General features: G+C 51.5%; 1 protein-coding gene across 1 annotated transcript in view; it reads right to left on the reverse strand.

Moving 5' to 3' along the window:
- LOC133359828 (IgGFc-binding protein-like) overlaps positions 1 to 14,502 on the reverse strand; it is a 92,871-nt gene that overhangs the window by 52,504 nt on the left and 25,865 nt on the right. The window contains exons 19-29 of the mRNA XM_061578368.1: positions 13,947 to 14,248; positions 12,722 to 12,999; positions 10,664 to 10,866; positions 9,856 to 10,000; positions 8,349 to 8,599; positions 6,344 to 6,636; positions 5,716 to 5,987; positions 4,765 to 4,964; positions 2,751 to 2,889; positions 2,108 to 2,292; positions 1,211 to 1,314 (exon numbers count right to left, since the gene is read on the reverse strand). Of these exons, the coding sequence (XP_061434352.1) occupies positions 1,211 to 1,314; positions 2,108 to 2,292; positions 2,751 to 2,889; positions 4,765 to 4,964; positions 5,716 to 5,987; positions 6,344 to 6,636; positions 8,349 to 8,599; positions 9,856 to 10,000; positions 10,664 to 10,866; positions 12,722 to 12,999; positions 13,947 to 14,248 (2,372 nt within the window). The remainder of the gene's footprint in view (positions 1 to 1,210; positions 1,315 to 2,107; positions 2,293 to 2,750; positions 2,890 to 4,764; positions 4,965 to 5,715; positions 5,988 to 6,343; positions 6,637 to 8,348; positions 8,600 to 9,855; positions 10,001 to 10,663; positions 10,867 to 12,721; positions 13,000 to 13,946; positions 14,249 to 14,502) is intronic.

Consider the following 14,502-nt stretch of genomic DNA (forward strand, 5'->3'; position numbering starts at 1 on the left):
ACAGAGAGAGAGAAAGAGAGAGACAGTGGAGATCAGATTAAGATGAGAAACGAGAGTCAGGATGTTCACAGAGAGAGAGAGAGAGAAAGAGACGAGGAGAGATGGTGAGAGAGATCGTGGAGATGAGATGGAGATGAGAGATAAGGATGTTCACAGAGACGTTCGAGGAGGTGAGATTCAAGATGGTCAGACAGAGATCATGGAGATGAGATGAGAGATGAGGGTGTTCACAGAGAGAGATCGTTGAGATGGAGATGAGATTCAAGATGGTCAGACAGAGATCATGGAGATGAGATGAGAGATCGTTGAGATGGAGATGAGATTCAAGATGGTCAGAAAGAGATTGTGGACATAAGAGATGAGGATGTTCACAGAGAGAGATTGTGGAGATGAGGTGGAGATGAGAGTTGATAGTCAGGATGTTCAGAGAGAAAGAGAGATGGCGGGAGTTCCCGTATGTACGTATCTGGCAGCAGCGGCATCGCGACCACTCACTCTGCCTCGCCGCGTGAAGCCGTCGTATGGATGGCGAACATCGACAATCAAACTGCAGCCGCTTCCACTCCCCCCCCCCCATACGACGATGAAGAAGAATACGAAGAATAAGATGATGAGAAGCAAGCGAGGCGTTGAATGAGCAAATAGACTAGGGCATGTCCATCGCCTGTCAACATGGCCGGAGCAGTGAGGTGGTCTCAATGGCGGGGGGGAGAGTGGAGGTGGTCACTCTGAGCAGAGGTCGAGGTTATGCATTCGCTTTAGGGGCCGTCCATAAATGACGTCACGCGATTTTGGACGATTTTTGACCCCCCGCCTCGTCACACGGCGTCACAAAAAGTCAGACCCCCCCCCCCTGAAATATGACGTCACAAAGCTCTGCCCCCCCCCCCCGCAAAACCATATTTCCATTTTGAAAATAAAACATGCTTCAAATAACTTTAAACTATTGTCATTGTAGTGCGTATTTAATGTGGCGCTACGCTCTGATGTTGTAAGAGTGTTATAACAATTAGTATTATAATAATTCTATATTTATTTAAAGTAGCGCATTTTGATGTGATGTCACATTTCTCAAACACCCCCACCCCCTCGTCACACATCGTCACAAATGTCTGACCCCCCCCCTCCGCCCTAGGTGTGTGACGTCATTTATGGATGATGTAATACATAGTCGAGGGGGGTAAGAGCGAGGGGGGGGGGCAACACGTACGTGAGCGGGACCTGGACATCTTTGAAGTTGCGGATGATGGGCAGGCTCCTGTTGGCCGACTTGAGGGTGAGCGTCTGAGAGAAGATCATCTGCGAATCCGTCTCCTAGGAAGGGGGGGGGGGGGGGTGACGGTAGCGAGACGAGTTACTTACTATACACTACACTACTATACACTACAATACAATACTCTACTATACACTACACTACTATACACTACAATACAATACTCTACTGTACACTACACTACTATACACTACATTACTATACACTATACACTACTATGCACTACACTACTATACACTATAATACAATACTCTACTATACACTACACTACTATACACTAAACTACTATACACTACACTACTATACACTACAATACAATACTCTACTATACACTACACTACTATACACTACAATACAATACTCTACTATACACTACTATACACACCAATACTATATTATACACTACACTGTTATACCCTACACTACTATACATTACACTACCATATTATACACTACACAATTATACACTACTATACACGACACTACTATACACTATTATACACGACAACTACAATACACTACGCTACTATACAATACTATACACTACTATATACTACACTACTATACAATACTCTACACTATAATACACTACTATACACTACACTACTATATACTACAATACTATACAGTGCAATACTATATACTACACTACTATACACTACACTACGAGACACTACACTACTATATACTACACCACTATAGATGACACTACTATACACTACACTACTATATGCTACACTACTACTATAAACTACACTACTATACACTACAATACACTACACTACTATACACTACGCGGCTATACATTCCACTACACTACCACATGCATCGCACCTGGCACACGGCGCCGCAATCCACGATGGCAATGTCGAAGACGATAAACTGGCCATCGTCGAGCGGCGAGCAGCCCGGGAGCGAGCCGTCGTTGAGCGCGAATTCGCTCGCGTTGTGCTTGCCCACCAGCACCTTGGGGATGCGGGCCGACATCCGCTCATCCTGGCACGACAGTTCCAGCTCGGCTGAAATGGGAGAGAGCAACGGATCGTCAGCCGTCATCGGTCGTCGCCGTCACGGTCGTCGTCTTCATTAGCGTCACCGTTGTCTTAGCGTTACCATCAATGTCTTCATTAATGTCGTCGTCACCGTTGTCATCTTCATTAGCGTTGCCCTCTTCGTCGTCTTCATTTGCGTCGAGTACCATGGCGTTTTGCCAGTAATTACGAGCATCATCAAGCGACAGACAGATTTGTGGAGAAATTCTGTTTCGGTCTTAAATGGAGGGATAAATGTGATGTCGTCACTGGTGAGCCAATCAGGTGCCAATGCCTGAGGCCTTTAGATGTTTCTTAAAAGTCAGAGTGCATTCCACAGCGAGGGGGTGACAGCAAAGAAACCGACGTGAGGCTGTGACAGTTAGAGATTCTCGGTGTCCGAAACGGTGTGTTATTGTTTGCCGTATGTGTGTGTGCGGACCCACCGGGGTGACATCCCAGCATTCCGTCCTTGAGGAAGCAGACTTCGTTGTCCAAGCACCCACCGAGGTCGTCCGAAACGTTGTACTGCGAGTAGCAGGTGTAGTGGTGCGAGCAGTCCCACGACCACCACTCCTCGCCCACCTGCACCACAGAACAAATGGACAAAGATCCCCCATGTAGCCTTAACAGACCATTGGGGCAAGTGCTGCTAGCGAGCAGCAGCACCTACGAAGGCCGACTGTGGCACACGAGTGGGTGGGAGGCCAACATCACGCCCGTCCGCCTTTGTCTCCCCAGTGGCAATGTTTTTACACACCGCTACACCAGGTACTCATTTGAGGCCAAGTCGACCTAGGGTTGGCCCAGGATCAGTTCAGATTATCGTCATCAGCATTGATAGCCGTGAGCGGGAATTTAACTCGATGCCGCTGGGTAGTGTCGTGTACACAACTGCTCCCCACAGGATAAGCACACACACACACAAACCACATTCATTTTGCCCACGACGTTCCACCACTCAGGGTCTAGGACTCGGGATTTAGGAATACAGTATTGACGAGATAAAGGTGAGTTCATTTACAAACCGTTATTTAATACTTTAATGTTCATTTTTATTTACTTTATGTGGATTATAATACATTCTGTTTGTGTCATGATAATTTCCACGTATTTAAAGGTAATGTATTAATAGATAGGTTTTCATAGGCCAATATCATTATCCGCGAAATTTGCTCTTCATGAGCATCTTCGTAACTTATCCTTTCCGAATAACGAGAGAATCCTGTACACCTACTCAGCGGTCGATGGCACTTGCAAAATTATAAATTAGTGGCGGAAGCATGACTGTGGGGTTGTAGGAGGGGGCTGAAAGGATAGAAAACATAATTTGGGGTCTTTCAGAATTTATTTAAGATCAGAGCAGAGGAGAAGATGCCAGAGTAGTAAAGGCCTCAAGGGACACAGATGCAGTAAACTAGACCTCATCTCGTGGTAGAAGAATTAAGCTCTGGCACAGTTGAAGCAGACTAGGCCTCAAGGGATGGTAGATTAGGCTCTGGGCACCGATGAAGCAGACTAGGCCTCACGGGATGGTAGATTAGGATCTGGGCACAGATAAAGCAGACTAGGCCTCATGGGATGGTAGATTAGGCTCTGGGCACAGATAAAGCAGACTAAGCCTCAAGGGATGGTAGATTAGGCTCTTGGCACAGATGAAGCAAACTAGGCCTCACGGGATGGTAGATTAAGATCTGGGCACAAATGATGCATACTAGGCCTCAAGGGATGGTAGATTAGCCTCTGGGCACAGATGAAGTAGACTAGGCCTCACGGGATGGTAGATTAAGATCTGGGCACAGATGAAGCAGACTAGGCCTCAAGGGATGGTAGATTAGGATCTGGGCACAGATGAGGCAGGCTAGGCCTCACGAGATGGTAGATTAGGCTCTGGGCATAGATGAAGCAGACTAGGCCTCACGGGATGGTCGATTAGGCTCTGGGCACAGATGAAGCAGACTAGGCCTCGCAGGATGGTAGATTAGGATCTGGGCACAAATGAAGCAGACGAGGCCTCAAGGGATGGCAGATTAGGCTCTGGGCACAGATGAAGCAGACTAGGCCTCAAGGGATGGTAGATTAGGCTCTTGGCACAGATGAAGCAAACTAGGCCTTACGGGATGGTAGATTAAGATCTGGGCACAAATGATGCATACTAGGCCTCAAGGGATGGTAGATTAGCCTCTGGGCACAGATGAAGTAGACTAGGCCTCACGGGATGGTAGATTAAGATCTGGGCACAGATGAAGCAGACTAGGCCTCAAGGGATGGTAGATTAGGATCTGGGCACAGATGAGGCAGGCTAGGCCTCACGAGATGGTAGATTAGGCTCTGGGCATAGATGAAGCAGACTAGGCCTCACGGGATGGTCGATTAGGCTCTGGGCACAGATGAAGCAGACTAGGCCTCGCAGGATGGTAGATTAAGATCTGGGCACAGATGAAGCAGACTAGGCCTCACGGGATGGTAGATGCCGTCCATGGTGCAGCCGCAGTTGGCCGCGTCCACGCAGGCGCCGTCGTGCAGGAAGAAGCCTGGGCTGCACTCGCACGCCTCGACGCACGGCTGATTCTTGGGGCACGCAAAGTTGGAGAAGCCGCACGCGCTTGGGCACGGCGATGCACACGCCTTGTACGCGCTGTTTGCCGGGCAGCTCAGCGCTGTCGGGGAGCAGAGGGCGCCGGGGTGGGGTGCGGGTGTAGGTGGGGAGAAGGAGATTGAAGTTGTTGGATCAATCGGTCATTTAGAACTTAGAACTTAAACCAGGAAAGGAGGCATAGTATGTGGCTCCCTGGGCGCCACGGTGGCAAGGAGATGTTAAACACCTCGCCTGTTACAGAAACACGCGTTTAGACTATTTAGATTAATTTTGCTTCTATAAATGTCCAAATGATAGGCCACTTTGTTGAGCTATCATTTGTGGCCAGGTCGCTGTTGAAAAATAAGTTAATGCCACAGTGGGGCTTTGTCTGATAGGATGGGGATGGTTTAGTTTAATATATATGTGTTTGGGTGATTTGCTTACCTTTTTTGAAATCATGCATTTCCATCATGTTTTTGTATTGTTTGTTGTTGCTACGTTCTTACCCGCCTGACTGGACATCTGTGAACAAGAGCTTTATAGCTCATCGGATTCCTCCAGCAGCACGAATAAATAGTCTGATGCCGAGGAGGTCATGGGTTGGATCCCAACCCTGATGCCTGTATATATGGAGTTTGCGTGTCTCTCTCCCCGTGGCTGCGTGGACTTTTCTCCTGGTCCTCCGCTTTTTTCCCTCTACCTTTAAAAACACGCCTTCAGAGCATTTGTCCCTATATACATTTCGACGTGACATTCCATGATTGACCGCGAGTGATCGCCGCTACCGACGAGGATGACGATAATATCGGAAGGAAGCAAAAGAAACTCACAGCAGCCGAGGGCATCCCTCCACTCTCCGGGCCGGACTCCGCTGCCCAGGCACGCGTCAAAGTACCCCTGCAGGTGTGAGCAGCGCAGCTCGTTGCTGAGCGCTGTCATTGCCAGGTCGTAGACGCAGTTCCCGTGGTAGGGGGCCGGCGGCACCGCCTGGAAGCAGGCAGCAAGCGGGGAGGCGGCGCTCTTGAGGGGCGCGCAGAGGAGGGATGCCTTCTCCTTGCTGCGCTCGTCGGGATCCACGACGCGACCGTAGTCGCTGCCGCAGCTGCCACGGGAAGAGAGAGAGAGAGGCATGGGGGATGCCGTCACCACCTGCCCGTCCCCGCCACCCCCCCCCCCCAAATAAATCCGGTGCGAAGTTTCTGCTCTCTCTTTCTCATCGCTCTTTGTTCGATCACAGCACCATGGTGGGGCAGAGTGTATTTTATATATACTAGATATGTGTATATATATATACATAGGTACAGGCAGACCTCGCTTAGCGCTCAAGAGGCGTTCCTGGAGAAGGTGTAGGGGCATGTGTTTATGTTAAGAGTCAAGGTGTAGGGGTATGTGCTCATGTTAGAGTCACGTGGTAGGGGTATGTGTTCATGTTGGGGTCAAGCGGCGGAGACGACTCACGCCGAGATGTTGCTGGCGACCGGGTACTGCCAGGAGCTGCCGAAGGTGTAGGCGGTGGCGTGCAGCTCCCCATCGGACCCCACGAAGTCGTCGCCCGGGTCGCCATTGAAGTCGCCGCAGAGGCCGCTGAGGTTGCGCGCGTAGTACGCCTGGAGGCGCAGGTCCACGTAGCTGTAGCCGTCGTACTTGACGGTGAGCCCCGCCGCCGGGAAGGAGAGCACCGCGAAGTTGCCGGCCCTCACCACCGTGCCGTTGGGCAGGCCCACGGGGAGGCTCACACTCTCGTCGTTCACCTGGTTGCACACGTGAGATTTTAAATGCCTCGCCTGGTACGCAGGAGGTTGCGGGTGCGATCCCAACCCTGACGACGCCAGCTGCTATGTATTCGGAGTCTGCTTCTCTCTCTCTCTTTCTCATCATCCTCTATACTCTTTGGTTTTTCGGTAAAGTCACGTAGGTAAAATATAAAATAAATGAAAAACAACTAAATAAAATCACAACGTTTCGGGCACCTGTGGGGATTGTTATATCGGGGAAACGAAAAGACATTTCTGATCGCTTTCGCGACCACAAGTCGGATTTGAAACATGGCAGGACAAATTATTTGGCCGTAGCTGACCACTGTTATAATACTACTGGTTCTCACCTTCTTCCATTCTCCATGACCTGGTCGGTCCCCTGAACATCACACAACCCTCGTCTCCTCCATCTCCTGGTCTCGTCCGTATCCTAGAATCCTCCCTCTGGTTGCCCTCTGCCAACTGATTTCCTCCACCCACATTGACCTCCATCTACGTCGGTGGAGGCGAGGCTATGGGCTGGGGGACCTGCTGCTGCTGCTGATGATGTTATAGGTGCAGACAAGGCTATGGGCTGGTGCAGCTGATGATGATAATGATGTAGGTTGAAGGGGAGGCTATCGGCTCATGGACCTGCACACTGAGGAGTGAGAGGCCCCTGTAGTTGTTACAGTATGTGCAGTCCCCCTTCTTAAAGAGGGGAACCACCAGGGCACCCTTCCAATCCTGAGAACCCATCCAGAGGTCCAGAATTTTATTATCATGTCATACAGGGCAGTCTGCGCACAAATACCACCCTCCCTCAGCATTTCGCTTGGGAGATTATGTCTGCCCAGTGCTTTGCCTGGTCTCTGACTCTGGATCGCCTTCTGTGCTTCGTTATCAGATGGCACCTCAGCCATCCACGCACAGGGGGTGACTACTTCCAATATTTGAGGCATTGCAGCCCGAGCAGGTTCATCCCCACTTTGCCCCATGATGTTTTCCATGCTGAGGGATTCTCCCTCCTACAAGATCTCACAGAAATGCTCAGCAAATCTGAAAACCTGTTCCTGGGGGTTGGAGATTGGATCACCATTCTTTCCGCTAATGATGGTAATAGGTGTGGCGCTGCAAGTTACTTTTTAGATGGTGTTAAAGAGTGATCGCAGGCTACTGAGGCAGACTCCATCTCCTCAGCAACCTGCGACCACTACCCATCCTTACAGTGCCGCACGGCTCTTTGAACCTCCGAGCGATGGCTGCAGTAAGCCTCCTCATTCTCTGACGTGGGATGCTGTAGACGATGAGAGTGGGCCTGTCGCTTTTTCTCAGCCAGCCTGAACATGTCCTCCATCAGCCAGGGTCTCTGGGGAGGTTTTGACCGTGTCCCCAAAGCAGCCATTGCAGCTGCATGAGCCACAGTCCAAAAACTCACCCATTTCCCCTCGGCATCCCCAGCTGCAAGCTATGATTAAATTCTTGCTGCCAACTTTCATCGTCTCGCTGAGACCAGGCCACCGTGGGTTTAATCGGGGTCCCGAATGTACACCCACCACCCTAGTGGAAGAATGGCAGCCCCTCTCACAGGTGAAGTTCAACACATGCACGCGCAAACACACGTGTACACGCATCACCGATCTACAACGCCCGTGCCCGACGTTTTCCCTACCCGCCTCCCGTTTGTGCTACCTTACTTGGTCCCCACCCCCCCATCTCCAACTCACCAGGACGTCGCCACCGAACAGCAGCTTGACGTTGACGTCGTGGTCGATCTGCACCTCAACGGTTCGCGTGTACGCCACGGCCGTGGAGCCGTACCGGTGTTCGTTCTGCACCAGCACGTGCCACGCTGCCGGGTGAGAGCCCGAGTAGCTGGGTCTCGGTGCCGCCAGTATGTAGGTGCACGTGCCCATGAAGTCAAAGTACTTGCCGTCGAAGGTGGTGTAGTGCGGGTCGCCCGATGCGTGGCAGTGACCTGGGGGGGGGGGTGGCGGTGGAGAGGATGATGGATCGGGGTGGGAAGGTTAGCGCTAAACTGCGCTAGGAGCCCGGCGTGCCGAGTTCGATTCCCGCTCACGGTCATCACCGGCGATGATGATCTGAACCGGTACCTGGGCGTCCCCTTGGTCGACTCAGTGCGATGTGTAAAAGCATTGGCACTGGGGAGACAAAGGCGGCCCTTGCTGGGTGTTGGTCACCCATCCCCTTGTGTGCCATTCTGGCCTTCATAGGAGCTGGCTAACAGCACTTGCCCCAATAGTCTATTAAGGCTCTCCAGGTGATCTTTGTCTTCTTGGTAATGGTAGCGGTGGTAGCGGTGGTGGTTGTAGTGGTGGTGGTAGCAGCGGTGGTGGTTGTAGCGGTAGTGGTGGTAGCGGTAGTGGTGGTGGTGGTAGCGGTGGTCGGTGGTGGTGGTAGTGGTAGCGGTGGTGGTAAGAGGAGAGTGGGGAGCGGCGGTGTAGCAGTTCGCTCGTTGTGCTACGAACCCGGCGACCCGAGTGTAGGCGCAGCTTTCTTGTACCAGAAAATAAGCTACGCCTTAACTTGTGGGAGCAATAAGTCTGACGCGTGTTTGAGGTGTCTTAACTCAAAGTGTTTCTTTATTTCTTAGTTGCACAAAAACGAGCGTTTTCTAAAGTTATATCTTCGCCTGTTCACGTACTGTATCACCCTGTCGCACGGTATGAGACTATCCACTCACTCCCCACCCGGCTCTTCTCATAGCCCCCCATTTATACTGTAAAAACCGGAAGTGACGTCATGGGTTCAACGAACGGAGCGTCTTACCACAGGGAGGCTTCTAAACAGTTGGAATATTCCAAATCAAATACAACCAGTCTGTCAACAAATGTATGACGGTTTGTACATGAAATGTATTTCCAGAAATAATACACTCACTACCTGTCTTATGGCTCTTACAACGAGTTGGATTACCGCTCAAGACGAGATATTAACCACCTCGCCTGGTATGCCTAGGGGAGGCCCAGGACCAGTTTTGATGGGGCGTCACTGTGGCTAGGAGATGTTAACTCCCTCGCCTGGTGTGCAGGAGGTCGTGGGTTCGATCCCAGACCCTGACGATGCCTGCTGCTGTATATTTGGAGTTTGCGTCTCTCATCATCATCACGGTGGCTATGAGATGTTAACTACCTCGCCTGGTGTGCAGGAGGTTATCATGAGTTGGCATCATCGTCATCATCATCGTCATCATCATCGTCATTATCATCTCACCCACGATTGCGTCGCAGCCGGCCCTGCCCCCCTCCAGCACGGCGCAGACGTAGAACTCGGGGCAGGCGAACGCCTGGCAGTCGATGCCCCCCGCGTCACACAGGCACGAGCTCGTGCAGTCGTCTGAGATGAACGACTCTCCCACCTGCCACCGAGGAAGGACACCGGTGAAGCGATGGGGGGGGGGGGGGGGTAGAGGGGGGCAGGGGGGGAGGGGAGAGGGGGGCCCACACCGGCTGACCACCTCCATCTGTCAATTTCCACACAATGATGACGATGGAAGACATCAGCCACTTGGTTGCGCTGATTTGCGCTTTGGTTCTTTCGGTAAAGTCACGTAGGTGTAAAATTAAATAAATCACGACGTTTTGGGCGCAACACAAACGCCCGAAACGTCGTGATTCATTTTATTTTCTACCTACGTGACTTTACCGAAATAACCAAAGAGTATGGATTCCTGCAGTCACGAAAGCTTCAAATCTAGTTGAAGCTGGTTGTAATTACTGGAGAAACGTTGTGGCTTGGCTCTCCAACACACAACTGGTGTGCTGCACTAGTGAGGAATTGAGCACATTCAGTTTACGTGACAACCCTCACTAATTGGCTGTGTCGGGTGGTGGCGGGTTCTAACGACACAGTTATGGAACATCCTCCTGTGTCTGAGTCAACGTGTGCCAGGTGACCTCATGGTTACAACAACCCGCAGTAGGCAGTGCACCACCTTGTGGTAGTACAGGCTGCAGTGTGTGAGTCAACGTGTGCCAGGTGACCTCATGGTTACAACAACCCGCAGTAGGCAGTGCATCACCTTGTAGTACTTGTTCTTGTAGACGCAGCCGCACTGGTCGGCCAGCACGCAGGCGTCGTCCTCCAGGACATAGCCGATGTCGCAGACGCAGCCCTCAACGCAGTCTCCCTGGCACTGGCCCTCGACGGCGCCGTCCACGCACGACACGGGGCACGGTGGAGCGCAGTACGAGTAGTGGCTGTTGGCGGGGCACTGCGGGGCAGCTGTGGGCGGCAGAGGAATGGTTGGGTGAGTGAACGGGTGAGTGGGTGAGTGGGTGGACGAGTGAGAGAAAGATGCGCAGAGGTGTGATTGGGTGAGTGAGCGGGTGAATGGGTGAGTGTGTGGGTGAGTGGGTGAGTCAATGGGTGAGTGAGTGGGTGGATGCGTGGGTGAGTCAATGGGTGAGTGAGTGGGTGGATGCGTGGTGGGTGAGTCAGTGGGTGAGTGAATGGGTGGATGCGTGGGTGAGTGAGTGGGTAGGTGTGTGGGTGGGTCAATGGGTGGATGAATGAGAGAAAGCAGATGAAGACGCGAGCAGAGGTGTGGTTGGGTGAGTGAGTGGGTGAATGGGTGGATGCGTGGGTGAGTGAGTGGGTGGGTGAGTGGGTGGGTGAGTGGGTGGATGAATGAGAGAAAGCAGATGAAGACGCGCGCAGAGGTGGAGTCGTGCAGCTTCAACAGGCTGTTGGTGAGTGACTGAGTGCGTTATAGAGTGAGCGAGTGGGTGACTGGGTGGGTGGGTGAATGGCTGAGTGGGTGGGTGGGTGAGTGGGTGTGTGAATGGATGGGTGTGTGAATGGGTAGGTAGGTGTATGAGAGAAAGCAATGAAGACGCGTTCAGAGGTGGCATGCATGCATCCTCAAAAGGCTGTTGGTGAGTGAGTGACTGAGTGGGTGAATGAGTAAGCGAGTAAATGCACGAATGGGTGGGTGAATGGGTGATCTGATAGATGGGTGAGTTAGTGAGCGAGTGAATGGCTGAGATTGAAAATGAGCACAAATATTTTGCTTCTTTGCCCTCCGTGATTTGAGGGCGACTGCCTCCAATTGCCCATTAGCGTCCTTCTTGAGCCTTCTGCTAGCTCCTACCGGTCATCGGCAAGTAGACCCAGCTTCACATCCTCCTGCACCGCATGGTCCCATCTCTTCTCCAGCCCATGCCAAACAGAATCTGCTTGGGCATGTAGTGGCCGGGCATGCAGACTACATGACCCAGGTAACGCAGCTTTGCCTGCTGGAGGAGCTCACTGAGTCACTGTATCCGTATTTTTCAAGGATCTGTGAGACCCTCACAAAATCGAGTCTGGATAATCCCAGGATGTATGTGTGTGTGTTGAACTTCTTTCGCACAATGCGGAGCCAACCGTGCTAAGCCAGCCTAAATATTTCCAACCGGTACAGATGTTCCTTTAAAGGGGTCCAGGCTTTGCAAGCATAGATGTGGGATGGTATAACTGTGTCCAAGAACCCACAACTTCGTATGGAGCGACAGGCCAGGTAGCTTCCACACAGCGATACATAGCTTTTAACGAAATAAAGGCACTCATCTGATTCGGAGTGAGACCTGGCAAGCAGACATAAAAAACACCTCTAGATGGGGATTTTTAGAGTTTCCGTTAGTTCAGTCCCTTCTGTTAGCAGCGGCATGAGCCAGCCATTTCGCTAATCTTTGGACGATGTGCATTTGTAATGCATTTATATCACGCAAAAAATTCACACCACTGGCTCAGGTGAGTATCGAAGGGAGAGCAGTGATTTTAACACGTAGGTTTTTACGACCAATATTAATAGAGGTTTTGGGTTCGATAACGTAACTATAAATGTGTCGTTAAACCAGCCACCACCCGATACAGCGAATTAGTAAAGTTTGTCAAGTAAACAAAACATGCCGATTCGTTACTAGTACAGCACACTGGTGTGTTGGAGAGTAAACCCACAACATTTACAATTCAAGTACGATGTTTTGCCGGTAATTACAACATCCAACATCATCAGGCGACAGCCGGATTTGTGGAGAAATCCTCCTGTTTCGGTCGTAAATATTATGGAGAGCCGAGATGTCGGCCCAACACTCACGGCAGAGGGCTGGACTCCGCCACGCTTCAACGGGAGCCCCGGCCTTAACACAGGCCGCGAAGTAGGCTTCCAGGGCCTTGCAGAGGACATCATCAGTAAAGTTTAGCAGCACCATGTCAAAGACGCAGTTGTCAATGTACGGCATGGACTCGACGAGCGCCAGGCATGAGCCGAAGACGCCCGCAACGTCATTGAGGATCCCACAAGAGTCGTTCTGCTGGGCCTGGATGACGGCATTGGCATCAAGAACCACAGCTCTGCCGGTGTCGTCGGAACCTCTGCATGGCCCAAAAGCCACCGGGAGGGAGAGAGAGAGAGAAAAATAAATAAGTAAGAGGGCTGTCACCGGCGAAAACGCCGTAACACAACACATGGCCACCTCACGCCCCATGGCAGCGAGGGCAATGGGAGTGACTCTGGAATCCAATTTCAGGCCTAGTGCAGGCTTTTGCAATGTTTTGAATTTGACTTAACTTTGGCTTGACCTAGTGCAGGCTCTGCATCGTCTAAAGTATAATGCATTTGGTAATAGACATAGCCAGCACAAACTGCGATTTTTCTCAGGCCTATAATAGGCTCTGCACTGTCTTAGGCCTAATGCTGAGTATTTTTGGACTAGCACAAACTGTGCGTAGTCATAAGCCTAATTAATTTGGTGCTGGACCTATTGCTGGTTTCCACTTTGCCTCAGATTTTGACATTGGGTCTGCCATTGTCGTAGGTCTCACACATTTGGCATTCAGCCTAATATAGGCTTCCCATTCCCTTCAGGGGAATGCATCCATAAGTTGGCTGAGTGCAAGTTATTGTCCCAGGTTGCCAACACTGAGAACACAAAAATTGGGATATATCACGGAAAACAGAAGCATATCTCACAATGCCAAACAAGGGTAGTACTCCACGTGAATTCACAGTCTTGAGTGGTGCATGATTATGCAACTGACAAGAAAAAAGTGTACTTTTAATGCCAGGTTGGAAAGATCTGCAGGTGTCCAATGACGGCCACCTCAAAAACACAAGATAATCTTGAGGGGAGGGGGGTGCGGGGATGGGGGAAAAGGACAGCTTGGCAACGCTATTCCCAGACCTAGTGCATTCAACATCGGGCCCAACACAGGCATACGGCAAACGCCGAGACCACGCGAAGTGTGGCATTATCCAAGCTGGGCAAGCGAGGCTTATTCGTTTGGGGAAAGGATCTGACTGTGAGACCACAGTAGCTCACGTGTCGATGATGCCCGGCTCTTCAACCTTCCAGCTGTTGCCAAATTCGGAGGCGCTGGGCGTCTGCGAGCCATCCCGGCGTGTGAAGTCATCAGCGGGGAAGCCGTCCATGTTGCCGCAGAGGCCGCAGAGTGACGCCACAAAGATGGTGGGCAGCTTGACGCTCGCGCGGTATATTCCGTCGTAGAGGGCCTCGAGGCCGAAGTCGGCCGACACGCGCATGTAGTGGCCAGAGCGAGTCACTGAAAACTCGTGGCCGCTGCTGTTGTAGTAGAATGGCAGGTTCAGGCTCACGCCATTCAGCTGCAAGGGGAGAGGTAAGGCGAAGCGAGGTTGGACGACGGGTGTCAGCGGGGGCGATCTATCGGACTACGCCCGTCGTTCACTCGTCAGGGGAGGTTTTCCGCTGCTCGAGTAAACGACGGCATGGCGCCCCGTTTGCAAGTTGTTGGCAGCCCTAAGCTAATTGCGTAAGTTCTGCCTGCCCATGACGGGACGAAAATAGTTAACGCAGAGCAAAAAACGGTGGGCCTCACAAGTAGTGGTGGCGCCACGTT

The sequence above is a fragment of the Lethenteron reissneri genome, chromosome 66, assembly GCF_015708825.2.
Source record: "Lethenteron reissneri isolate LAM-NWPU_2019-01 chromosome 66, ASM1570882v1, whole genome shotgun sequence".
Taxonomy (NCBI): Eukaryota; Metazoa; Chordata; class Hyperoartia; order Petromyzontiformes; family Petromyzontidae; genus Lethenteron; species Lethenteron reissneri.